General features: G+C 39.5%; 1 protein-coding gene across 1 annotated transcript in view; it reads right to left on the bottom strand.

Moving 5' to 3' along the window:
- Positions 1-14,805, bottom strand: part of clpb (ClpB family mitochondrial disaggregase) — a 41,526-nt gene extending 26,721 nt beyond the window's left edge. Inside the window, exons 1-4 of the mRNA XM_077611576.1 lie at positions 14,162-14,805; positions 13,524-13,575; positions 11,666-11,752; positions 1,018-1,121 (exon numbers count right to left, since the gene is read on the bottom strand). Of these exons, the coding sequence (XP_077467702.1) occupies positions 1,018-1,121; positions 11,666-11,752; positions 13,524-13,575; positions 14,162-14,621 (703 nt within the window). The 5' untranslated portion in view covers positions 14,622-14,805. The remainder of the gene's footprint in view (positions 1-1,017; positions 1,122-11,665; positions 11,753-13,523; positions 13,576-14,161) is intronic.
- Positions 14,806-21,240: the final 6,435 nt, after the last annotated feature.

Raw genomic sequence — 21,240 nt, 5'->3', positions numbered from 1 at the left:
AGTAATCAATTCCTGCTCATAGATAAATTGCCAGCATGTGCGGTAATGACAGCAACACTCAACTACAAAATTGGCTTTCTTGGTTCTCGCTTTGGAGTTTTTCAATTTCTGAAATGTTGTCCCACTGGTCTAAAATGACCCTGCCAACAGGAGTTACATTTTGTGGTCTCCTCACCAACAACAGATACGGAGTTCTCTGCTTCATCTTAGACACTCAATCATCCTGCTTTATTTTTCCACCTCCTTCCTTGGCATCCATCAATTACTTTCACCACATGCACACTCATCTTCCTCCCCCACCCACAGCCTCTATCTCAATAATTTTGTCTCATCCATTTCCTGACTTCCTCTCCCTCATCATGCCAGCCATCTCCATCAATCCCTCCCTCTTCACTGCATCTTCTCCATCTCAACTTTGGTTCAACCATGGATACTCCCCAACTTTGTCCCTTCCTCCTTTCCTTCATCAGTCTTCCTCTTCCTGCATCCCACTCTCGACAACAATTCTTCTCAGCAGTGTGTGTGTACGAGAAGAGAGGGAGAGAGAGAGGGAGAGAGAGAGAGAGGGGCAGGGCAGGATAATCATAGCTAACCCAATAAAGCGTCGCACAGGCCCCCCTAGCCCATCCATCAGCGTGCATCTGGGAAACGCTTCCCCACGCTGTGCTGGCCCCGCGTGGACTCAAACCTGACAGCCATATAAATGTCTGCAATATACATATCCCATATAAATATGTCTGCAGAAACCCAACACAGGCTGGGGAGGGGACCAAGTGTGTCAGTGCCACCCTGCCCATATGTGTGCGTGCTTGTGTTTGCAGCTCAGGAGGAAAACAAATAACACGTGCACTTATTAAAGAACATATACAAGGAATCATACACAAGAAATACAACTTGCATATATGCTAATCTTTATGCAAATCCAAATGTTGCTTAATATCTATGTCTACATTTGCAAGACATAAATGTAAATGGTAATACCAGTCACATAAAATTTAACATTATACATTTTTTCACCTTCTAGCGAGTGGATGCCTATCTCCCTTGAGGTGTCATAAACATTGTTGAAATGATCTCCAGCATTTGGATCAGCACCAGCTTCAAGAAGAACCTTCACCACACTGAAAAACAGCAAAAACTCAATATTTAAAGCATTGTCCCTTTATATAATATAATAATAAGTCACAAATGTCAGTTTTATGTTCACGCGATACTTGTCTGATAGAATTTTGTCAAATTGTTGTAGAAAACAATTAAAAGATAAACTTTGCTACATATGTCTTGGTGGTTTATTTGCCTTGGGTTGTGCATTCTAGAAGACACATTTACTCAAAGGATAATAAATATGATATTATTGTATTTCAGATCCATTTATTGATCTTGTAGATAAAAATAAACAGGATCTTTAAAATTAATTGCTTATTAAATCCCCTCAAAATTATAAGTAGACTATTTTTCAAAAAGAAGCCTGCAAATCTTAAAATAAGATGCACCCCAAATCTGCCTCAGCAACTATGTTTCCATTACATTTTTTGCAAAATAAAAGCAATCTTTTAAGAGTTCAGGGAAAATAAAGCAAGTTTCATTCGAAGATGTTTTTGTAAAAGCTTTGTAAAGTTTCATCCTGCAGGATTTTGCTTAAGGAAGATCCATGGTTTCAAAACCTGTTGCATTTGGGTGGGTCATGTGGCTGGGTATGTCACATCCTGTGTCATATAAATTAAAAAATGTTTCCGTTCCACTCTTGCGATATATTTTAAAATTTGATTGTTTATTGTTTTATTCTTTTTTCCAAATTCTGCATTTTTCATTACCAGTTTTTACTGCGATTTCAGTTTTTGAATTAGTAGTGGTATTGGAAAGGGAGCTTCAGTGGACAATTTTTAAAGGCAAATAAAAAAGTTATTTATTTCAATTCAACTTATTTATATATATATATAATAATTCATTAATCTTATATTTTAATGCTTTTAATAATTACAATTAAATTGACTGCAATTTGCATTGTATCTTTGTGTGAACGTTTCCGTCATCAATTATATTATATTTCAAAGAATACATCTGTCAATATTAACAATAATATAAATTAAATTTTTATGACACTGTTGAAGACCATTGGGGTTGTTGTCATGCACATTCTTCCATGCAGAGTTCCATATACTCATAAAATGAAGAACATGTATAAAGGATATTACCATAACATATTCACACTATAAAATCCACACCCGATTGTTGAGATTTAATATACCGTAATATAGTAAAAAAAATTGCACAGGAAAAGAAAATGCTGAGGTGTCCGATGTGTTACTACAATCCCACCCATGCTGCTCTATTGATGGCAATCGAACCGAGCACATGAATATGGAAAAAAGCCCACTACACTCATTCAAGACAGACACAAAGACATAAAATATAAAGACAAGAACATTGGCCTTGACTCTTTCCTCGGTTCACCTCATCTGTCTCGTTATGGCGGATACAGCCGAGTGAGCGCTAGACACTAGTCTGCCTCGTCATATGTACATAATAGTATATAGAGGGGGCAAAGGGTCGGACCGGTTTCCGGCACCATATGGATTGTAGATGTGTTGTCCTTCAATGGTGCCTACCTCGGCAACACCACTAACTGTGACGTAACAAACATTCCAGGTGGCGTCGTTCTGTCTACACACACAAACACGAGGGATGGTGGCATTGACTTTCAATATGGATAAATAGCCAATGAGTTGAAACAATGATTACAAAAGACAGAGAAAACTCAAAACAAGCAACAAACTTGTCCGTACGCTAGTGAGTCTAACCAAGAGCTAAAGGGCACTGCGTGAATAGCTTGCGAGCATGACAAATTGCATCATGAACTGTGTCAAAGCAACTGGACGGATAGGGACTAATGCTTGCTAGTGTATTTCAGGTGATTGCAGAGACTAGGTTTGGCCTAGAAAAATGGAAGGGACAATTTTGTCCGAAGGGGGACGTTATCAGCGTAATAATGTCGGGATGCCTAACATTTATCCCCATCTTACTTTCATAGACGTGAATGTCCTCATAGAAAACAGCATATGTGTAACCAACAAAAAATGTTAATTTTCAGTTGTGGGATCTTATAAATGTAGTTCTCATTTTAAAATTATAAAATTGAATGTATTTGCACATGCAGTGTGCAGTCAAGCAAGTTTTAGTATAGACCAATACAGGAAATCATGGTCTGTGGCTGTCAAATGTCTAATTTTGGAACCTATCTATGATCGTGGTAACAAAAACAGGTATTAAAACTCTTTATAAGCCATACCTCTTCAGTACAGTAAGATGCTTTGGTCACTGCATTGTGTCTAGATTCTAAATTCTATGTAGAATGTGTTTGATCTGTGTGAAGGGTAAATTTGTGCTTTAACTATAAACTGCTAGCTATAAACAATTCTTGCAAGTGGTTTAGTTTTTGCAGGGTGTGTAATAGAGTGCATTCAGGAACTGCTGGTGTTCAACCTTGGAGATTCCACACTATATCAGTTTATCCATGCTTCAAAAAGTGAACCATCCAGTGACAGATTGAGCATATGTGGGGAAAAAGGGTGAGAATCGCCAGGCCAAATCTTTGTGTCTGACTTTGCTGAGGAGGTATAAAAGACTATCGGGGGGTCCCCTTTTGTTACTGTATCGACTGTGAGGGAGGGCCATGACCCATGTAGCGCTCTGCTCTCACCCTTGCAAGCACTTCTACAAACACACGGATGTACCCTCAGAGACACCAACTTACTGGGTCTGGTCACACGAGGCTAGGCAGGCCTGTGCAAAGAAATGAGCTGGTGTGAAAAGGTTTAATAGCATCAGTAAGGTAAACAGGCAAGGATAAAGAGCGGAAAACTGTGGAGTAAGAAGAGGGGCAACTGATGAAAGGATGCACATGCAGCTAAAAAGATGAAAGAAAGAGATTTAATCAACAGAAGGATGGTGCCAAAACTAACGAGCTTTTGAAAAGAGTTTGTGTAGTTTTACTAATTAACTGATGATCAAGTGGCTAACTATATTTGGGAGGAGTTGCAGCACTAATTTGAAGCCTAACCAAGACTTGTAGAGGTTAATTAAGTTAAATTCTTCTTTCCAACAAAACATTTAAAATTAGTAGGCACATCCAATTATCTCATGATTACCTTATTTTCCGGACTATAAGTCACTCTTTAGTTTGGCGTGGCCTCTGACGAAAGCTCACGTGCAACTTGTGTTTTTTATTCCCCCACTCTGACCACCGCCAGCATTGTTTACATATTCCAGCTTAATCGTAACTATAAGATATATTATGTTGTCTTTGAACTGCCATATTTTTCGGGCATGTGTATGTATGTATATAATGTATGCATGTATGTATATGTATGTGTATGTACAGACACTCCTCAACTTACGAACGCAATTGGTTCCGAGCGATTGTTCATAAGTTGAATTTGTTTGTAAGTTGATTTAGTGCTATATTTTGTATTATAATTTATGTTTAAGGCCTATATAAGTATATTGAAGGTTTATATAAGTGCATTTGTATGTTTAAGGCTTGTATAAGTAACACGCATTGGTTTGTACTGAAAAAATTTTTTTTTAATAAAATGGAGAGAATATGTACAGTACTGTAGAGAGAGAGATAGATTTATGTATTAGAAAGTGGCCAAAAGAAGCGACCTAATGACGATTGCACAGTTTTCTTCTTTTTTTCATCAAATGATGCAGTAGCACTGTATGGCATCATTCAATTGATTTGCAAACTTTGTGCAACGTTCAATATTTGGGTCCTGCTGCTCGATCTTTCTGTTTATAAATGGTACTGAATGTGCAACGCTCACCACTTTCTGACGCGCATCAAGCTTCGTTATTATTGCCACTCGTTTCAAATGAAATGGCTTGCCTCTTCCTTCCAACTCCCTCAATAGAAGCCTTTAGCTTTTTACCAACCATATTCAATATTGGATGCATGAGATATTTAATGATACAAATGAAAAAGGTTCTTTGCACACTGGAGATACATTCACGCACTTCCGCATTGCAACGAAGAAGAAGGTAGATGCTGGGTGAGCTGAGCTCTCACAGCGCCAGGCGTCGGTATTAGCGGCGGAAAGAAGTACTACTCCGAAAAAGACGCGAAATACAAAATTGGACTTGCGAACATTTTTGGACTTAAACGCAATTTGCAGACATGTTCGTATGTACCGTTGTTCGTAAGTTGAATGTTCGTAAGTAGGGGAGCGTCTGTATGTATATATGTATGTGTATGAATGTATGTGTATATATGTATATATATATGTATATTTGTATGTATGTATATGTGTATGTATGTATATGTGTACGTATGTATATATGTACGTATATATACACACACAGTTTAATACATCTTATAGTTACAATTAAGAAGGAACCTTCTGTTGCTACAAAATGCATAAAACATGAGATCATAAGTTCTTTTATAAAACCAAATGTCTGTCCCAGAATTTTTTCTGCATTTATCAAATTTGGGTGGCGCGGCGAATGAGTGGTTAGTGCGCTGGCCTCACAGTTCTGGGGGCCTGTGTTCAAATCCAGGTCAGTCCACATTCTACCAACATGCATGGTAGGCTGGCTGGACAATATAAATTGCCCTTAGGCATGAGTGTGAGCATGAATGGTTGTCTGTCTCCTTGTGCCCTGCAATTGGCTGGCGACCGAAGGGTGCCTCGTGCCCGCAGTTAGCTGGGATAGGAAAAAACACTCCCCACGACCCTGAGGATAAAGCGGTACACTAGTCTGATCCCTGGTTCATCTCTCAGTCTTTTTCTCAGCTTTAAAGGCATTGTTTCTTTTGTTTTAGCTGAAATGAAAATATATTTGACTGTGTAAGGTCTTATGGGATGGCTTAACTCACTTAAGTTCTCCGCCAATTTCATCAACCGTTAAGACCACTATGGCTCGTCAAAACAGAAGCGCCCAGTAAGGTTTGGAATCTTTTTATTGCTGTACGTCTGTCTCCGGTATGGAACAACTTCTGTGTCTGAGCATGGACCACAGACTGCGAGTGAGTGACCATAAACGTTGGTGCTAAGGTTGGGATATTCCAACTTCAGGGTTTGGGGTGTCAACATGTAACTGTTCTTTGTTTCCCTTGCCCCGAAGGGAAGACAGGAAGCAGACACTTCCGTCTCACACGCACCATAATAGACACTTGAGTCGAACTGACCATCCATGTCTCTGACCACCTGGCCTAGACGCTGGATCTCACTTGACCCTGCCTCACTTGGTGCACACCTGAGGTCAACTGGATGCCAAGAGGGGAGCCTCATCAGTTTGAACTAAAGCGATAAGGTTTAAAATGACAATTTTTGTACTTGGGACCAATGACCTCCCTTTAGTGGTCAGTCGTCCAAAACAACCTAGAAGTGTGCATCTACAACCTTAAGAACAATGAGCTTCCAACTTCAGAAGATCCATCAACATGGCATTAAGAGATCACCAAGCACCTTACAAATTTAACCATAACCTTGATTTAATCTTCAGAGAGTGAATGTTAACTGACTGAGTTGGCCGTTTCATAACATTCTACTTCTTCCCTTACTTTGCTTTTACAGTGTCAGGTCATTGCCAATCTCAAGAATTGATCAATAAATTATGACGATTTAGGCTTTTTAAAATGTTCCTTAACACTTTGGAATTCATCCTGGTGTTGTTAACAGTAACATCTTCAATAACAAAGGACCTTGTTCCTTTGGCAGTCAAACATCCCTCTACCATGCTCCACACTTGATATGTTTAATATAATGAGCAGTTTTTTTTATGTCTCAACAATATTGTCTTCCCATCATTATGGTACAAATTGACGTTTCTCCATAGAATGTTGAAGAACTTTGAAGGCTTTTTAGATGTTGGTTGGCAAACTCTTATCTGACAACCCTGCTTTTGAGGCTGGCAAACGATTCCCCTCTTCACTTCTATATATTTCTTACATCCCAAAGAATGTTTTTCGTCTGACTAGCAAAGAATTTTTGAGTCATCAATCATGGTTGTTGTTTTTTTGTAGTTTTAACGGTCCTTTGGTTAGGGAAAATTGATTCTTCCTAAGAATCCTCCAAACAGGCAACTGACCAAAGCCAATGTTTTGCAATCTATCCGATTAGTTTGTCTAGATTTTTCAGGCTAAATTTGACTTTCTTCAATGACAGTAACACCTCTTTAGATTTTATGGTGAAAGCTGGAAGCAATAAATTCTAAGCACAAACAGTAGGCTTCAAATAAACTCCCAAAACTTTTATCTCACGGAACACACATTTTGCAATACAACTATGGATTTAAATACACTCCAACTAAAGTAAAAGGCTACAGCGAAACCACATCTTTCATTTTAAATCCACTATGCTTGTGTTTGGCATTAAAAAGATAAGAAATGGGTTAATGTTTGAATTTTTATAACGAAAAGAATGAATTTTACTTCACTCCGAATAAATAAGATTTTTGGTAGTGATAAAATCTTCTGCAACAACCTGCTTTACAGATCAAAACAGTTACTTTCTCATTCTATCCTCCCACACTTTTGCTACTCTTCCTGCTCCTTCCATTGAGGCACTCGAGAGACAGGTCAGCACGATCAACAGGCGTTACACCCGGCTAAGCGCTTATTGTGCACGTGAATACGGCGAAGGAGTCATGGAAGCACAGAAGAGTGATTGAGATGCGTATTGTGTGTTAAAGAGTGTAAACATTGGGCAGGCCCTGTGCCTCACAGATTTAGCCTTACATCAAAGCGAAGTAAACTCATGCCCACCCACTGAATGTCTGACCTTTCATCCCAACAAAATGCTCCACACAACGCACACACTTTTGCTTGCTTTTAGTCACGATTGCAATGCCTTACAGCAGCAAAATTTGGATGCCTACTTCATAACTACTACGACTACTTTGTCCAAACCGTGGAACGTAGAGAGTTGATTTTTTTTATGGTGACAAGAAACGGCTGATGGATCCTAATAGACGAGTGATTGAATTTCTTCACCTTCTCTAACTGTGTAAAACCAATCTTTTATTTGTTAAACACACATTTTTCAAAAAAGATTTTTTTTAATAGCGCAACAATTGTCTTTTGTTTCTAAACAAGCTTGTGTAGATAAAGGTTACAGTTTCAGGTTGATGCAAATTTCAACACAATGTGAAGGTTTCTGGGTTATAAGGACAAATCTTGCATTCACATTTTGGCCATTTCATATCAGAAGAATAATGTGGCGCAAATTAGTATATTTTAATTATTTGATGAAAAAAAAGTTATTAAAAAGGCAGGTTATAAACAATTGTTATCCACTCGGGTCTGCTGGACGTAAATCCCCATCAATGGCAGCCAATGAGTTAAATGTGTTATATTTATTATGAACCACATTCTGTTTGTGTTATGTGGTGACTTATCAAACCCTTGATTTGATAGTATACAGGCATTTAGTTGCCATCACGCTACATTGGTTTAAGAATCAAAAAGAGCAGAGTTGGGTACAGGGTATTTCTAAGAAACAGGGTTCAAATTTAACAATAGCAACAATAGATGGAATTTATGATGATACATAATTCATTATTGTTTTGGCGATTTACTATGTCAACATTTTTTCTCCACATTATGTGATGGACTGCTGGAGTAATTATATTGCCAGTCCAAAATGACTACAGGCAAGACCTTAGTCCTGAGTTATGTTCACTGGCTTTTCACTTAACAGCTGCAAATAAAGTTGTGTGTGGGACTGAGTAATAAATAGGCAGTTGGTCTGTAAATATTGGGTACGAACTCTTCATGGCATGTTGTGCATTAACACAAACACTTACTGAGACTAGTGTATGTGTGCGTCTTGAGCATGAGCGATGTGTGAGGGATGTGCAGGAAGCAAAGCTCCGTCTTCCCTGCAGCAGTGACGGCTCACTGGGGGGTAGGAGGATGGGATTAAAAACGGACGAGTGTCACCTCTCAGTTGAGTTATAGCACTCATAACGCACACTGTGACACACATCCAAGCCCAAATACAGACATAAACATCAAATTTGTAACCAAAAAACAGTTGACAGACACACTGGGAGATACACCGCATCATTAACACATCACAGATAGTAGCCATCGTTCAACATGCTTTACATGTTGTATTATTGAAGTACGTAATAGTATGCAATTCCTACGTTGAACATCATGTATGCAAAAGTAACTGCTGATGAATATTTAAACACAGCAATAGCAAATGCAGAAAAACAGTATTCCAACACAGAGAAAAATATAACGTACAACTTGGCAACTACCCAGTGACATTTGTCCCTCCATCGTAAGCACTTATTTCATGATATTTTCACATTTGAATTAGACATTATTTTTCAACCAAGCAGGTGGGATCGCGGAACAAATAAATGACCAGAGACTCCTGATGGAAACGGAGGGGGGCTACTGAAATTGGATTTGGCCCAGTCTTAACCTCGGCCCCTCTCTGTGTTGTGTGTGTTCTGGGGGCCAGCAGGCTAATTTAATTTGTTGGACCGGGAGACGGAGGACCGGGTAAAGACCTTCTGTTACTCTGAAAGTTGCACTTTTTAAAACCTGCTGTACCAATGCAAGCAGTGACATGACGCATAATAAGTCATACAGACAGACAGCTGCATGATTCCGACATGGGACACCAAGAAGTGAATGGTAGTCCACTTTCTGGAGGATCCTTTGTTTCTCCACATTGTACCCTTAACTTGAATTTATATGACAATTTCTACCACGTAAAAAAAATAATAGTATTGAACATATACTGTAGCTTAATACTAAAAGCAAGAATACGCTTGCTCGTAAATTAAAGTTAGTGTATCAGAGCAGGGGATATTTTTTTCTGTAATTTACTCCTCGGTTAACTGTGGGGATCAAAATTTTAAGTTGTAGAAAATGTCAAGTTTTGCTGTTTGCTGCGATGTGTGATGTCACCAAGTATCAAAAGACATGTCGGATTTTCACTTGAGACATCATCCTACTTGAGATAACTAAGGATTCTTCTGAATGTGTTATTTGTTTTTATTTGAACGTGCTGTAAGGTAATTGATGACTTTCTTGTAAATACATGAAATCTGTTTGAAAATATGTGGTGAAAACATGGGCAAAGGCAGAGAAGAAGTATGTGATGAATCTTTTAGTTTTAGGCAGAAACTCTTCTGGTCTGATTTTTGTTAGTTTTTCTTTTAGGCGTGTTCAAAATGCGAATTGTTGTCACTGCTTTCTAGCCTGCCCCTACCACTATACATGTCAGTCGGTTTTCCATTTTAGCAAGGACTAATAACACAATGCCCTGAATATGCTCATTTCCTGGATTCCACGGTGCATTCAACAACATGGTGACGTTATTTAAACTACCGGAAAATCAGGAAATAAAAAGAGAGCCACACAAATAGGGACCTTTTTTACGGATTTTACCTATTGAAACAATTCGTATGCACCGTTTGTGAAAGAGATGCGCTGTCGTACCATACTAAAAAACCCTAAAAAAAATTACAATAACATTGATTCAGAAGTGCAAAAGTTCAATCATGCCTGATTGTGTTGACAGAGGAAACATGTGAACGGCATTAGTATGAACGCTAGCAAGTGCCAGTAGTATGATGGACAGTCGGCATCGACACCTCTACAGAATAGCAGGGCTGCCAACCACTCCGGAATTTCAGGGGTTACTGCGGAAATGCAACTCAAACCTCGGCACTCTGGACAAGCTGCCAAAACTCCGGAAATCCCAAAAATGTTCACTAACATTTTTTGGGGGGGAAGCAAGAATTTCGGAAAACTACCAAATTTCCAATTTAAATGACTCGAAATTTACACCATCGCTACGGTTTCCGCCATCTTGATTCAACTGCAATTTGGATGAAACTTTTAAGAAATCCAGACACTCGCAGAAGTCTATGGGCATGTATTCTAGGAAATATCCCATGTTGAAGCCGTTTCCAAAAGGACCGACATTTGCACATTGCAGAACACAAGCGACTACAGTGTGACATCTTGGTGGAATTACTGACTGTAAAACACGTGGAAGGACCCAAACACAAAGATAAACTTATTTTCATTATGGTGTACTTTTTCAATAGTTTGCAAAAAACAAACAAAATTTCAATTAATGTAAAAACATGGTAATACAAGTTTGATTTAAATTGTCCTATGCTTACTTTTTTAACATTTTATATCGATTTTGCTCGAATTGCATTCACTCCGGAAATACTACTCCGGAAATGTGACAAGGGTACTCCTGAAATGGGGTTGACAGAGGTTGGCAGCTCTGGAATAGCAATGACAGGGAAAGCTGTTTTGATCCATTTTAAAGCTTTATTATATATACACTCACGATTATTATTAATTTTTATTATTCATTCAAATTCGTAAGGCCTGTTAACAAGAATCTTTACTTTCAGCCAACCCAACATTTTTGCTTTGAGTTTACAGGAGATTTAACATTGTGAATAATTTCACAGTGGTTAACTTTCTCATAGACAAGTAATGGTAGTGAACATGTCAAAGAAGTTAAATTTGTGATAGCCAATGCTTTTGTTTTTATAGTTAATTTATGTTTTATGATGTGGCCAGTTTTTCTGGTTGTTGCTCAGAAAAGTTAATAAGCTGTTATCATTTATGAATGAATTTTGTTACTGTTAAAATATTTGAGTCAAAAATACTCACCTGTGCTGACGGTTAATAGCAGCCACCATAAGAGGGGTCCAACCAAGACGATGGCGGTGATTTGGATCCACCCCTTCCTGCAACAGTCTGATAGGGTTGAGAAAAATAACTTAACAATTCATTTTAAAATCAGACAACAAGCACCAGAGATGGGATTGGCTTAAAGAAGACCGTATGGTAGGTCAAAGTATGTGGTGAACCAGTTACTGTATGTAAAACAGGTGTGTGTTAAGTTTTGTGCTGAGAGTCTGCTCTCAAGGACTCTGTGGCACCGTACTAAATGAGTGTGTGTAGCCATCTGTCGTCTCTAATATTGTACAGGCAGACAGAGTGTTTGTTTATAGTCAACACAATGGCCTGTCTGACCGGTACTCCATTTGCTGGATCTGTTTCCCTCTCTGACAGTATCTGGGCTAAGAACAAATGTTTGAAAATGTTTTTTGCAGTGCAAGATTGCCATTCTGACATCACACAATGTTGAGTTTTCCCGAGAATGGGATTCTTAAAAAGTCAAGTTAAACCTTAATTACACTTTTCTATGTGCAAAAGTGTGATCAAACATAAATTACCACTCCAATTTCCCCCAGTTTCACTTCATATAGGTGGAATGGCTGTGTCTAATATTTTTTGGGCCATGGTCGGAGCTGGCACGCCCCAACATTCTTCGACAAACCTCAAAGCACTTAACACATCTGTCTGCTTGCACTCTCACCTAAACCATCTGTTTCATGTGCACAGGTAACCCAAGCTGGCAAATGGACAAGCACAGATGAAAACACACCCAAGGAAATTTGAGGTGCTGTAAATTGAATCGCCGCCAGTACTGTATAAAATACCTTGTTCTTCTCGCTTGTGTAATTTGGAAATTGTGAAACAAACATTCAATGTTTTTGAGCGTGTACTTTCTTATTGTTGACGTTTATTGTTCCGAGTTGATTTTGATCGGCTAACTGTGAGAAGGCAAGGCACAACAGGAGCCCAAGTTAAATAATAGTAGATAATGTCAAAAGTAACGGGTAAAACACCAACGGCAAATTACAGCAATGAAAAACAGCGACCAAACACGCTGCCATTTTAGTAACCATGGTGAATTAGGGAAATTCACATTATTACATTCAATTAGGAATCTCAATAAAATATTTTCTGCCTGCAACATATGCTGTAACTATGATATATTGAGAAAAAAACAACAACGAATTGATTAAATATACCAGAGTGGATAGGGGGCGGGGTTCGCAGTTCTGATTTCGAGGGTTCGATCCCTGGTCCGGACCTTCCTGTGTGGGGATTGCATGTTCTCCCTGGGAATGCATGCATTTTATCCGGGTATACTCCGGTTTCCTTTCACTTCCCACATACATCCGTGGTAGGCTAGTTGATTACTCTAAATTGTCCTTAAGTATGAGTGTGAGCAAAATTGCTGCCCTGCGATTGGCTGGCCACCAATTCAGGGTTTCCCCTGCCTGTTCCCGAAAGTTGGCTTTTTTTAAATTCACAGTACGTACACAATGAGATGTTTTAAGTTATTGGGAGGGGTAATTACACAGGCTTGAATGACTGCAGAAAAATGATAAAAATTTAAAACTAATAAACATCTGCAGCGTTTTACTACCACCTGCTGACCAATAGATAGTTATCAATCTGACATTCAAGCTTTCATAATCACACAAACACACCCATTACTACTGATGGCATTGCACACCATAGTGGAAGATTTTTGTATTATTATATTTGTACAATAAGAAAGAAAATACAGCCTACCACATCAAAATATATGTGTAGGACCATTTGTACTTCAATATTTTTTAATCAAAACAGTCTCATGTGTGTCTATGTGTGTAAGTGATGAGTTTATTACCTGGCCACATCTTCGGGATTGTTGGTCCTTGCTGCCTCCAAAAGGGCATCACCTTATGAAAATAAATTATACATAAGAAAAAAGTAGAGAGATAAGGAAAGTGTGATTTAGACATGATTATAAAAGCATGAAAAATCCATGCCAAACTCCAGCCATATGCAAATATTTCTTCAGTATATATCTGTGGGCTGAAGAGGGAAATATTGTATTCTATATTCTAGTCATTTTTTGCATTGCAATTAGTATGATATCACACTGCAATTTATCTAGTACCTGCCCACTTAATGTTTCTTACGCACCCAATCACCAAAGGTCAATAAAAAGCTTAAGATTTTAAACAAAAATCATACTTTTGACCTAGTCAGCCACTATATGCAGAAGCAAATAGGGAGGATGTTCCAAAATAAAAGAGAATTCTCGACATTTTAATCTTAATCTGATAAAATTACAATAATTAAACAATAAAAGACAATTGATCAAATATCTACTTTCCCATTGACTGCCATTGAGGGTGATAAAACAAAACAACTAGATTGCACCCAGGGCAGTCACCCACATTGCCCTTAGCAAAAAAAGGCCCTGCGAATACCTATTGTGATTTGGGTTGCTATACTAGGATATAAAATCTGACAAGGTACCTTTGTCATCTGAGTCTTTCTTCAGGCAAAAGGCCACAGCAGCAGCAGATAGCAGCCCAGCCGATGCCACTTTCAGCGGGCTAGCGCCCCCACTGGCACCCTCGCCCTCACCTCCAGCTCTCTGACCACTGTCTTCCCAAAATATGTTGTTGTTGCGCCCTCTATTGGCCAGTGAAGCCCAAGAGCTGCGGCGGTTTTCAAGACTTGACAGCCATCTAGGGGCGAGGTGGTGGTACTGCGACGCTTGGTTGGCGCTGTTAGCAACTGTGTCATCAACCAAAATCCCTCGTCTTGAAACCCGGGAAGTAGAGATTATTGGGTTGCGATTGTTTTCGGCCTGTGGCTCTCTTATTATAGTCTGACAAGGAGGCGCAGCCGAACTAGTCTGGAGAACGCGCTTGCATGGTGACAGGCTTCGCGACCTTCGCGCAAACAACCTACTGGGAACAGACGATAACATGGCGAAAGCTCACCCGTAAAAAGAAGCTGGAACTTCACGCGTGCCAGTAGCAAAAATGATATAGCATCGGAAAAAAATGTCGTAACAAGATAGTGATGACGCCAAGGTGGCTTTTCTGTGTAGCTATATTTACATCAGCCACACGCATTCAAACGTTCCTAGCATGGACGGCGTTGGAACGGTGCATTCTGGGAAATGTAGTCAAGCCTGAGTTGATGGCACATTTATGAAGGTCTCATACATAGAAGTGTATTCTACATTATATGTAATAATGATCAGTAATCTATTTGAATTAAAAAGTATATTAAAGTCTACGATAAAATAAACCTGTGTCCTGCTTATCTTATACCTTTTAACGTGTCCTGGGTCTCTTGCTTGGTATAGTTGATCTCAGCAAAGCTTAATCCATATGAACTGGTTTAATTACATTTTTGTCTCTTCTTAAAAACGCACTTCTGAAACAAATTAGATTGTTAAGTAGGGTACCATTGTATTTTAAATGGAGAAACTTATATTTTCCTCTTTATTTATAACGAAATGCTTATTTGTGGCTACCTTGTACAGACATAACAACCCAGTTGTCTTCTTCTGGCCACTGGAGAGAGCAAAACAACCAGTTTGAGTTTATTTAAGTCCAATGTTTGTAAAAAATGTCTCAGACAGTAAAGTATAGTGAAGCCCCTTCATGTTGCAAATTAGAAGCACTATAAAACTACAAACAATATGCACCAGGAAGAATCTTGGCGGGGACAGCAAATTGCTGAGCCCCAAACCGCCCCGCCTGCTGACCTATACAGTTTTCAGCCGTTACATACAATTGAATTGAATTGAATTTTCAGAACTTACCGTAAAACCTCTATTTGAGCGGCACCTCTATTTGAACGGCACCCCTAATAAAATGGCACCTTGGTGGAAGAATTGAAAAATAGAACGGCACCCTCTAATTGAACGGCATGTCTAATGGAACGGCATGCCTAATGGAACGGCACCTCTAATTGAACGACACCTCTAATTAAACGTCACTACGGGGGAAAGTTTGAAAATAGAGCGGCATGCTGGTGAAATCGAGGTTTCTCTCAACATGAGAAGGTGTTCAGATGGTAAGCGCCTTCTTGCCTGGGATTCATACTGTTGTCACATTAGCGATGCTACCAAGAAGCAATTGAAGAAGCTCCATATTGATGTGGCCGTGATTCGAGGAGGCTGGACCAAATTTTTACAGGCCCCCGAGGTCTACTGGAACGCCCCATTCAAGGCCAAAGTCAGACACTTCTACGAGAACTGGATGTTGCACGGCGAGAAGAGCTTCACCAAATTCGGCAACCTGTGAGCACCTGGTTTGCAACTTCTCCAGCAAGCGCGAGCCAATGCTGGCGACGATGAACGTGAACTCACTCAGACACTCGACGCTGATGCAGAAGGTGATGTGGATGAGGACAGCTACAACAGCGACGTGTCACTTGATTGTCACCAGTGAATTTATAATTACTTACTAGTAATCGCCTTGAATTTGTGCCTTTTGTTAAATAAATATGTATATGTTACCTGGTTTCTCTTTTCATCCATAATATTTACCGCATCTTCTCAAAATTCTGACCAGCTAGTCGGAAAATAGAGCGACACCTTCTAATTGAATGGCATTACGGGGGAAAGTTTGAAAAATAGAACGGCATACCATTGAAATAAAGGTTTTACGTATCTTAATAATCAAACAAGTTTGTGCCAAGCTTAGAGGCTCGGCGGATCCAAATGCAGACGCTGAGACAATTGCGTTAATGAAAGTATACAAGTTTTATATATATGTTGTTTTCCGGAAAGGGGTCGTGTAGATCGTTAAGGTAGTTTACACCGTGGAGGCAGATAGACGCACAGGCAGACTAATTCAAAGGGTTGCGCAGTGACAAATCTGATTGTGCATGAGTGTCACCTGGCTCTCCTTCCCAGCACTCCTTCCCTTGTGTTACCCGGGTGTTTGTAATTGTCAGTCGGGCGTGGAATTATTTTCTGTCTGTCATTAAATTGCCTTTTGTCCTTTTGCTTCCCCGTTTCCTTGTTATATAATTTTTTTAGTTTGTTAGGTATTCTGTAGTTCAGGGCTGGCCAAGTCTGGCCCTCGAGAGCCCCTATCTCTTTTCCATATCTCACTCCACCAACACACCTGCATCAAATAATCTGGATCGGTATCAAGCTTCTGCACTGCTTGCTGATGAGTTCATCATTTGATTCAGGTGTGGTAGAGGAGGGAGATATGGAAAAAAGACTGGAGAGGGGCTCTCGAGGACCAGACTTGGCCACCCCTGCTGTAATATTTTTCCCTATTAAACCTTAAGTTTATGCACCAGCACTTTGCTTGTGGGCCTGCTTTCCTGCGCCTGGGTACAACTCTGCTCCCCAACCAACCCAATACATAACAAGTGTTGGATAGATTCCCATTTGGTGTGTGTGTGATTGGGCCCAGGGAGAACAGGGAAACTCCACACAGGTGAACCGACCTGAATTTGAACCCAGTACCCCAGAGCTTTGAGGCCGACGTGCTAACCACTCAAGCCGCCGGGCCGCTAATATCATGCTACCTTTAAAATCATAACTTGAAATTCATTTGTATCTTGGAAAAAAATGTATCCTTTGAGGCTTTTCGTAACCTGAATATTTCATGAATCGAGACATTCTTAAGTAGGAGGTACCACTATGGTTTGTACACAATCGATTCATGACTCCTCAGAAATGGGCATCAGGTTCCACTATGGTGTGATAGTTTAATCTGTGAAGTGGATATTTTATGTCTCAGCAGCCCACTTTCTGTGCCATCCATGCATGAATCATTGAGGACACTATGCTCTGTCATCATAAATCCACTTACACCTTTTCGCAGACATTTCATTAGGTTGCTGCGACAGGAGTGTATAAGATAACGTGCTGCATGCAAACACCTGACTAAATAGAGTTGTTCTCACCAACGAAAATAGTGCAACAGTCATTGTTGTTCATTTGCAAGTAAAATCTGTAGAAATGACGAGTTGCAACAGACAAATCTTTATAATAAACTGAGTCCATTAATATTCCATGGCAGCACAGTGTGTCGCACACACACAAAAGACAGCCCCTTTTCATTATCAGCTAGTATAAATAGCTGGGCCATAGCCCCAGCCTCCAAAACGCTTAATAGAATCACATGCTGGTAAAATTGCAGTTTTAACTGCACGTGGAAATTCAAGTCAGATTTTGTACGAAGAAATTTTAACCCACAGTATTCCATCGAATTTTGCAGATAATTTCGCGATAATCCAGAAACCGCGAAGTAGGATCACCATTATTATTTCTACCATACGCAAGTTTTTGCGTCCAAACAATATTTAGAAGTGTAGATATTAAACATTACACAATTGTATGCATACGCAAATATAGTAATGTATTACTATTTTAAAAAAATGAATGTATAATTGTCAAGTTCTCTCTACTTTCTTCAAATTTTGCCCCAAACTTTTAAAAAGGGGCCCCGATCTTTTCACAGCAGGAACAACTCAAATCCTTCCAGTTTACAATTTTATTGAAGTTTATGGTGATAGGAAGTGATTAGGTTGAAAACCTTAAAGGGGGAAAGAAGGAAGCATGTGACATCATTCAAGTTTCAAGTTACTATGTTGATCAGAGTTTACCAATAACATCTTGAATTTACTACAGAAAAGCAGAAGAGCGTTCAAATGATAGAGTGTAAGTGAATGGGTACATTAACTGATTGAGTAAATCAAACACGAACATTCACTTTACAGAGATTGGTCGTAAGAGTAATCCAAGTCAAAGGAAAACACAAAGAATGCAACTCATGGTTGTGAGAAAACAAACTAAGCATCAATCAGCTGGCATCTAAGTGGTACGTATTTTTGATCCTACCAGTTACGTGTGATCGGGTCTGAAGGGTATTTCTTGTTCCTTTTTTGCCTGTCTTCTTTCAAGGCTGGACTACTGAATTTGTATCCTGGCTCATGACCTATGACCTCAGGCAGGAAATGAGGTGAGGTGACTTTGATTGGGTTTTCTTTTCTGCCCCCTGTTGGTCTGGAGGAGGGGCAGACATATCTTCTCCATAGTTGACTTGACAATAATGAATGTATAAATACTTTAAGTACTGTACTCACTTCTGACAGTAGTTCTTCTCTGCTTAATCTTAAAATAAAAAATGACAACGAGAGACCTGTGCAGTACAATTATGGTGAATGGAAGATGTGTATTTAGTACGCAGGTCATGAGAGCGTTTGTTCCAAGCCAGAACGCTCTATTTTCAGATACGAGCGACTTGTCCGGCATAAGGACGCCCAGAGCTCGCACTTTGAAAAATTTATGGGAAAATTCCCCGTCAACTCTGCTACCTCGCGACGACCGGCCATCTAGTTCACTCAGAGAGCTCTATTTTCGGATAAGAGTGACGGTTGTAAGTTCGCCCAGAGCTTGCACTTCTGGAAAAATCCACCCTCATCGAGGCTCCCGGCCATCCAGTCCGCACGGAGCGCTCTATTTTTGAGTAAGGGCGACATCCTCTGCTGTATGGTCACCCTGAGCTTGCACTTCAGAAAAATATCTGGGAAAATCCACCCTCAGCTCCGCTACTATTTTGGATAAGAGTCACGGCGTCAGTCGGAAGGCTACCCGGAGCTCGCGCTTCTGGAACAATCCACCCTCACCGAGGCTCCCGGCCGTCCAGTCCACCCAGACGCCCCACTCTATTCTTACATAGCACTGATAGTGTCTGCCCAGTTCCTGAATTTAGAGGGAAATGGAATTCTTCTTACTATTCTATCATGCGTTGTTACTCCGACAATACAATCTATGGCAGGGAATCGTATACTGGAGTATGTTAGTGATTTGTTTTGGAGCAATACCAAAGCAATATCCTCCAGATCGAGGGAGAAGAGTTTGCAGTATAGGTTTGAGAGTTACAATAAAACTATAAACATTTGTAGCATGGGGGAAACAATAACAATCACAGCAAAGTATACAAGTCAAAAGCGGAATCTGAGAAGCCGCATGACCTCTATTTTAGATGTGATCAGGACAGCATTGTGGACCAGTCACATTCTTGTTACTGGCAGGTAAGTTATCGTTTATATATTTGTCTAGTATTTTTCAAATATGAGGATGACTCTTAGATTAGCAAATTAACTAATGCTGATGCCCCAAGGTTAATGTGCTACATAAAGTGCTAAAATCTAGCCAGAGTTAGTCAATAAAATGTTCATATTTACAGTAGCAGATGAATATGAATGTGTGAGGCAATTTTGTCCTGTTCAGCTGATTAGACAAAGAGAATGGTAATTCTGGTTGTCCTTCAAGGTTCTAACAGTTTTAATGTGCTACATGGGAATTTGGTGTAATGCTGTTGTGTTTTTTTGCGACCCCCTATTGATGTAGAACCTTTTCAAACTTCCCATTCATGGTTAACATTGTATGTAGTGCTCTTTCATTTGTTATTTCTTGAAAATGCTAGCATTTCAGCCTAGTAGAATTCCATTTGAAACCAGAAAAAAATACACGAGGCTTTATGAGTCTGTGTAAAAAATACAATGCTATGTGCACCTACAACAGTAGGAATTTTCTGTGACCTGAAACCCCCAGATCTGTTGCTCTTTGCCACTGAAAGGCTTCTGAAGTACCATTTTTGGATGACTTGGATTATTTACATTTACCAATGAGTACAAGGAGTTCATACACACATCAAAGTTTAAAGTTTCCACTACTTTGGTGTATGATTTGTTGAGGATCTTACATTGGTAAGAAACAAAGAAACATCACAGATGTTTCCTTAATCGTCAATAAGGTGACTGAATTTTTTTTAATGTACTACACGCAATGTATTACACACACAGGCGTTGGTATATTAATTTCAAGTAGACCTGTCACCAGACGTTAGTGATGAGAGAGTATAAGAAATGTACGGGACAGCACCATAAATATTACGCCATGTCTGATCTATGATTTGTTTTGAGGCGTGCGGAATGACTCTACCAGCACGTGTAACTCAGTTTTCCGGAAATACTGCCGTGAAAACAGCCCAATACAGAAATATATGAAACATTTCTGAGTGGGCTCGGAGGGGCTACCGGCTATACTCAACGTTGTTACAGACATCTTTTGTAGAGGTGGTGAAAGAAAGTAGTTCTTGCCCATTGTATGATGCTTTTACTTTTTTTCTGGTATACACATGCAGTAAACTGTTGGAATTATTGAATTACAAAGTTTTTCCGTTCTATTGTCCTATCTCCTATTTTGGAGCTTGGCAAAAGTGTAGATTTTTGTATTTATTCTGCCGATTTTTGCAGCCAAGCTCCAATTTTTGGGGAATGAAAAGTGAAAAGCCACAAGAAAATTGTGGAATTTTTAGCGGGTCGCCAAGGAGCAAATTGTTTAGTAGCATAGGGAGAAATCCAAAATGGCGGTACACTTTTTGAGCGGACGTCTGATGAGATTGCGTGAATATTAACATCAATATTAGGTACACAATATGAATAGTATTCCAAAGTTGTCAACAGGTGACAGGTTTTAGATTCTAAAAAAATATTCACATATTTCCCAAACCAATTATCCTCACAAGGATCGTGGAAGATGCTGGAGCCTATCCCAACTG

Source organism: Stigmatopora argus, chromosome 10, assembly GCF_051989625.1.
Source record: "Stigmatopora argus isolate UIUO_Sarg chromosome 10, RoL_Sarg_1.0, whole genome shotgun sequence".
Classification (NCBI taxonomy): domain Eukaryota; kingdom Metazoa; phylum Chordata; class Actinopteri; order Syngnathiformes; family Syngnathidae; genus Stigmatopora; species Stigmatopora argus.
Note: the sequence above shows the minus strand (reverse complement) of the source record. Positions and strands in the feature narration are given on the sequence as shown.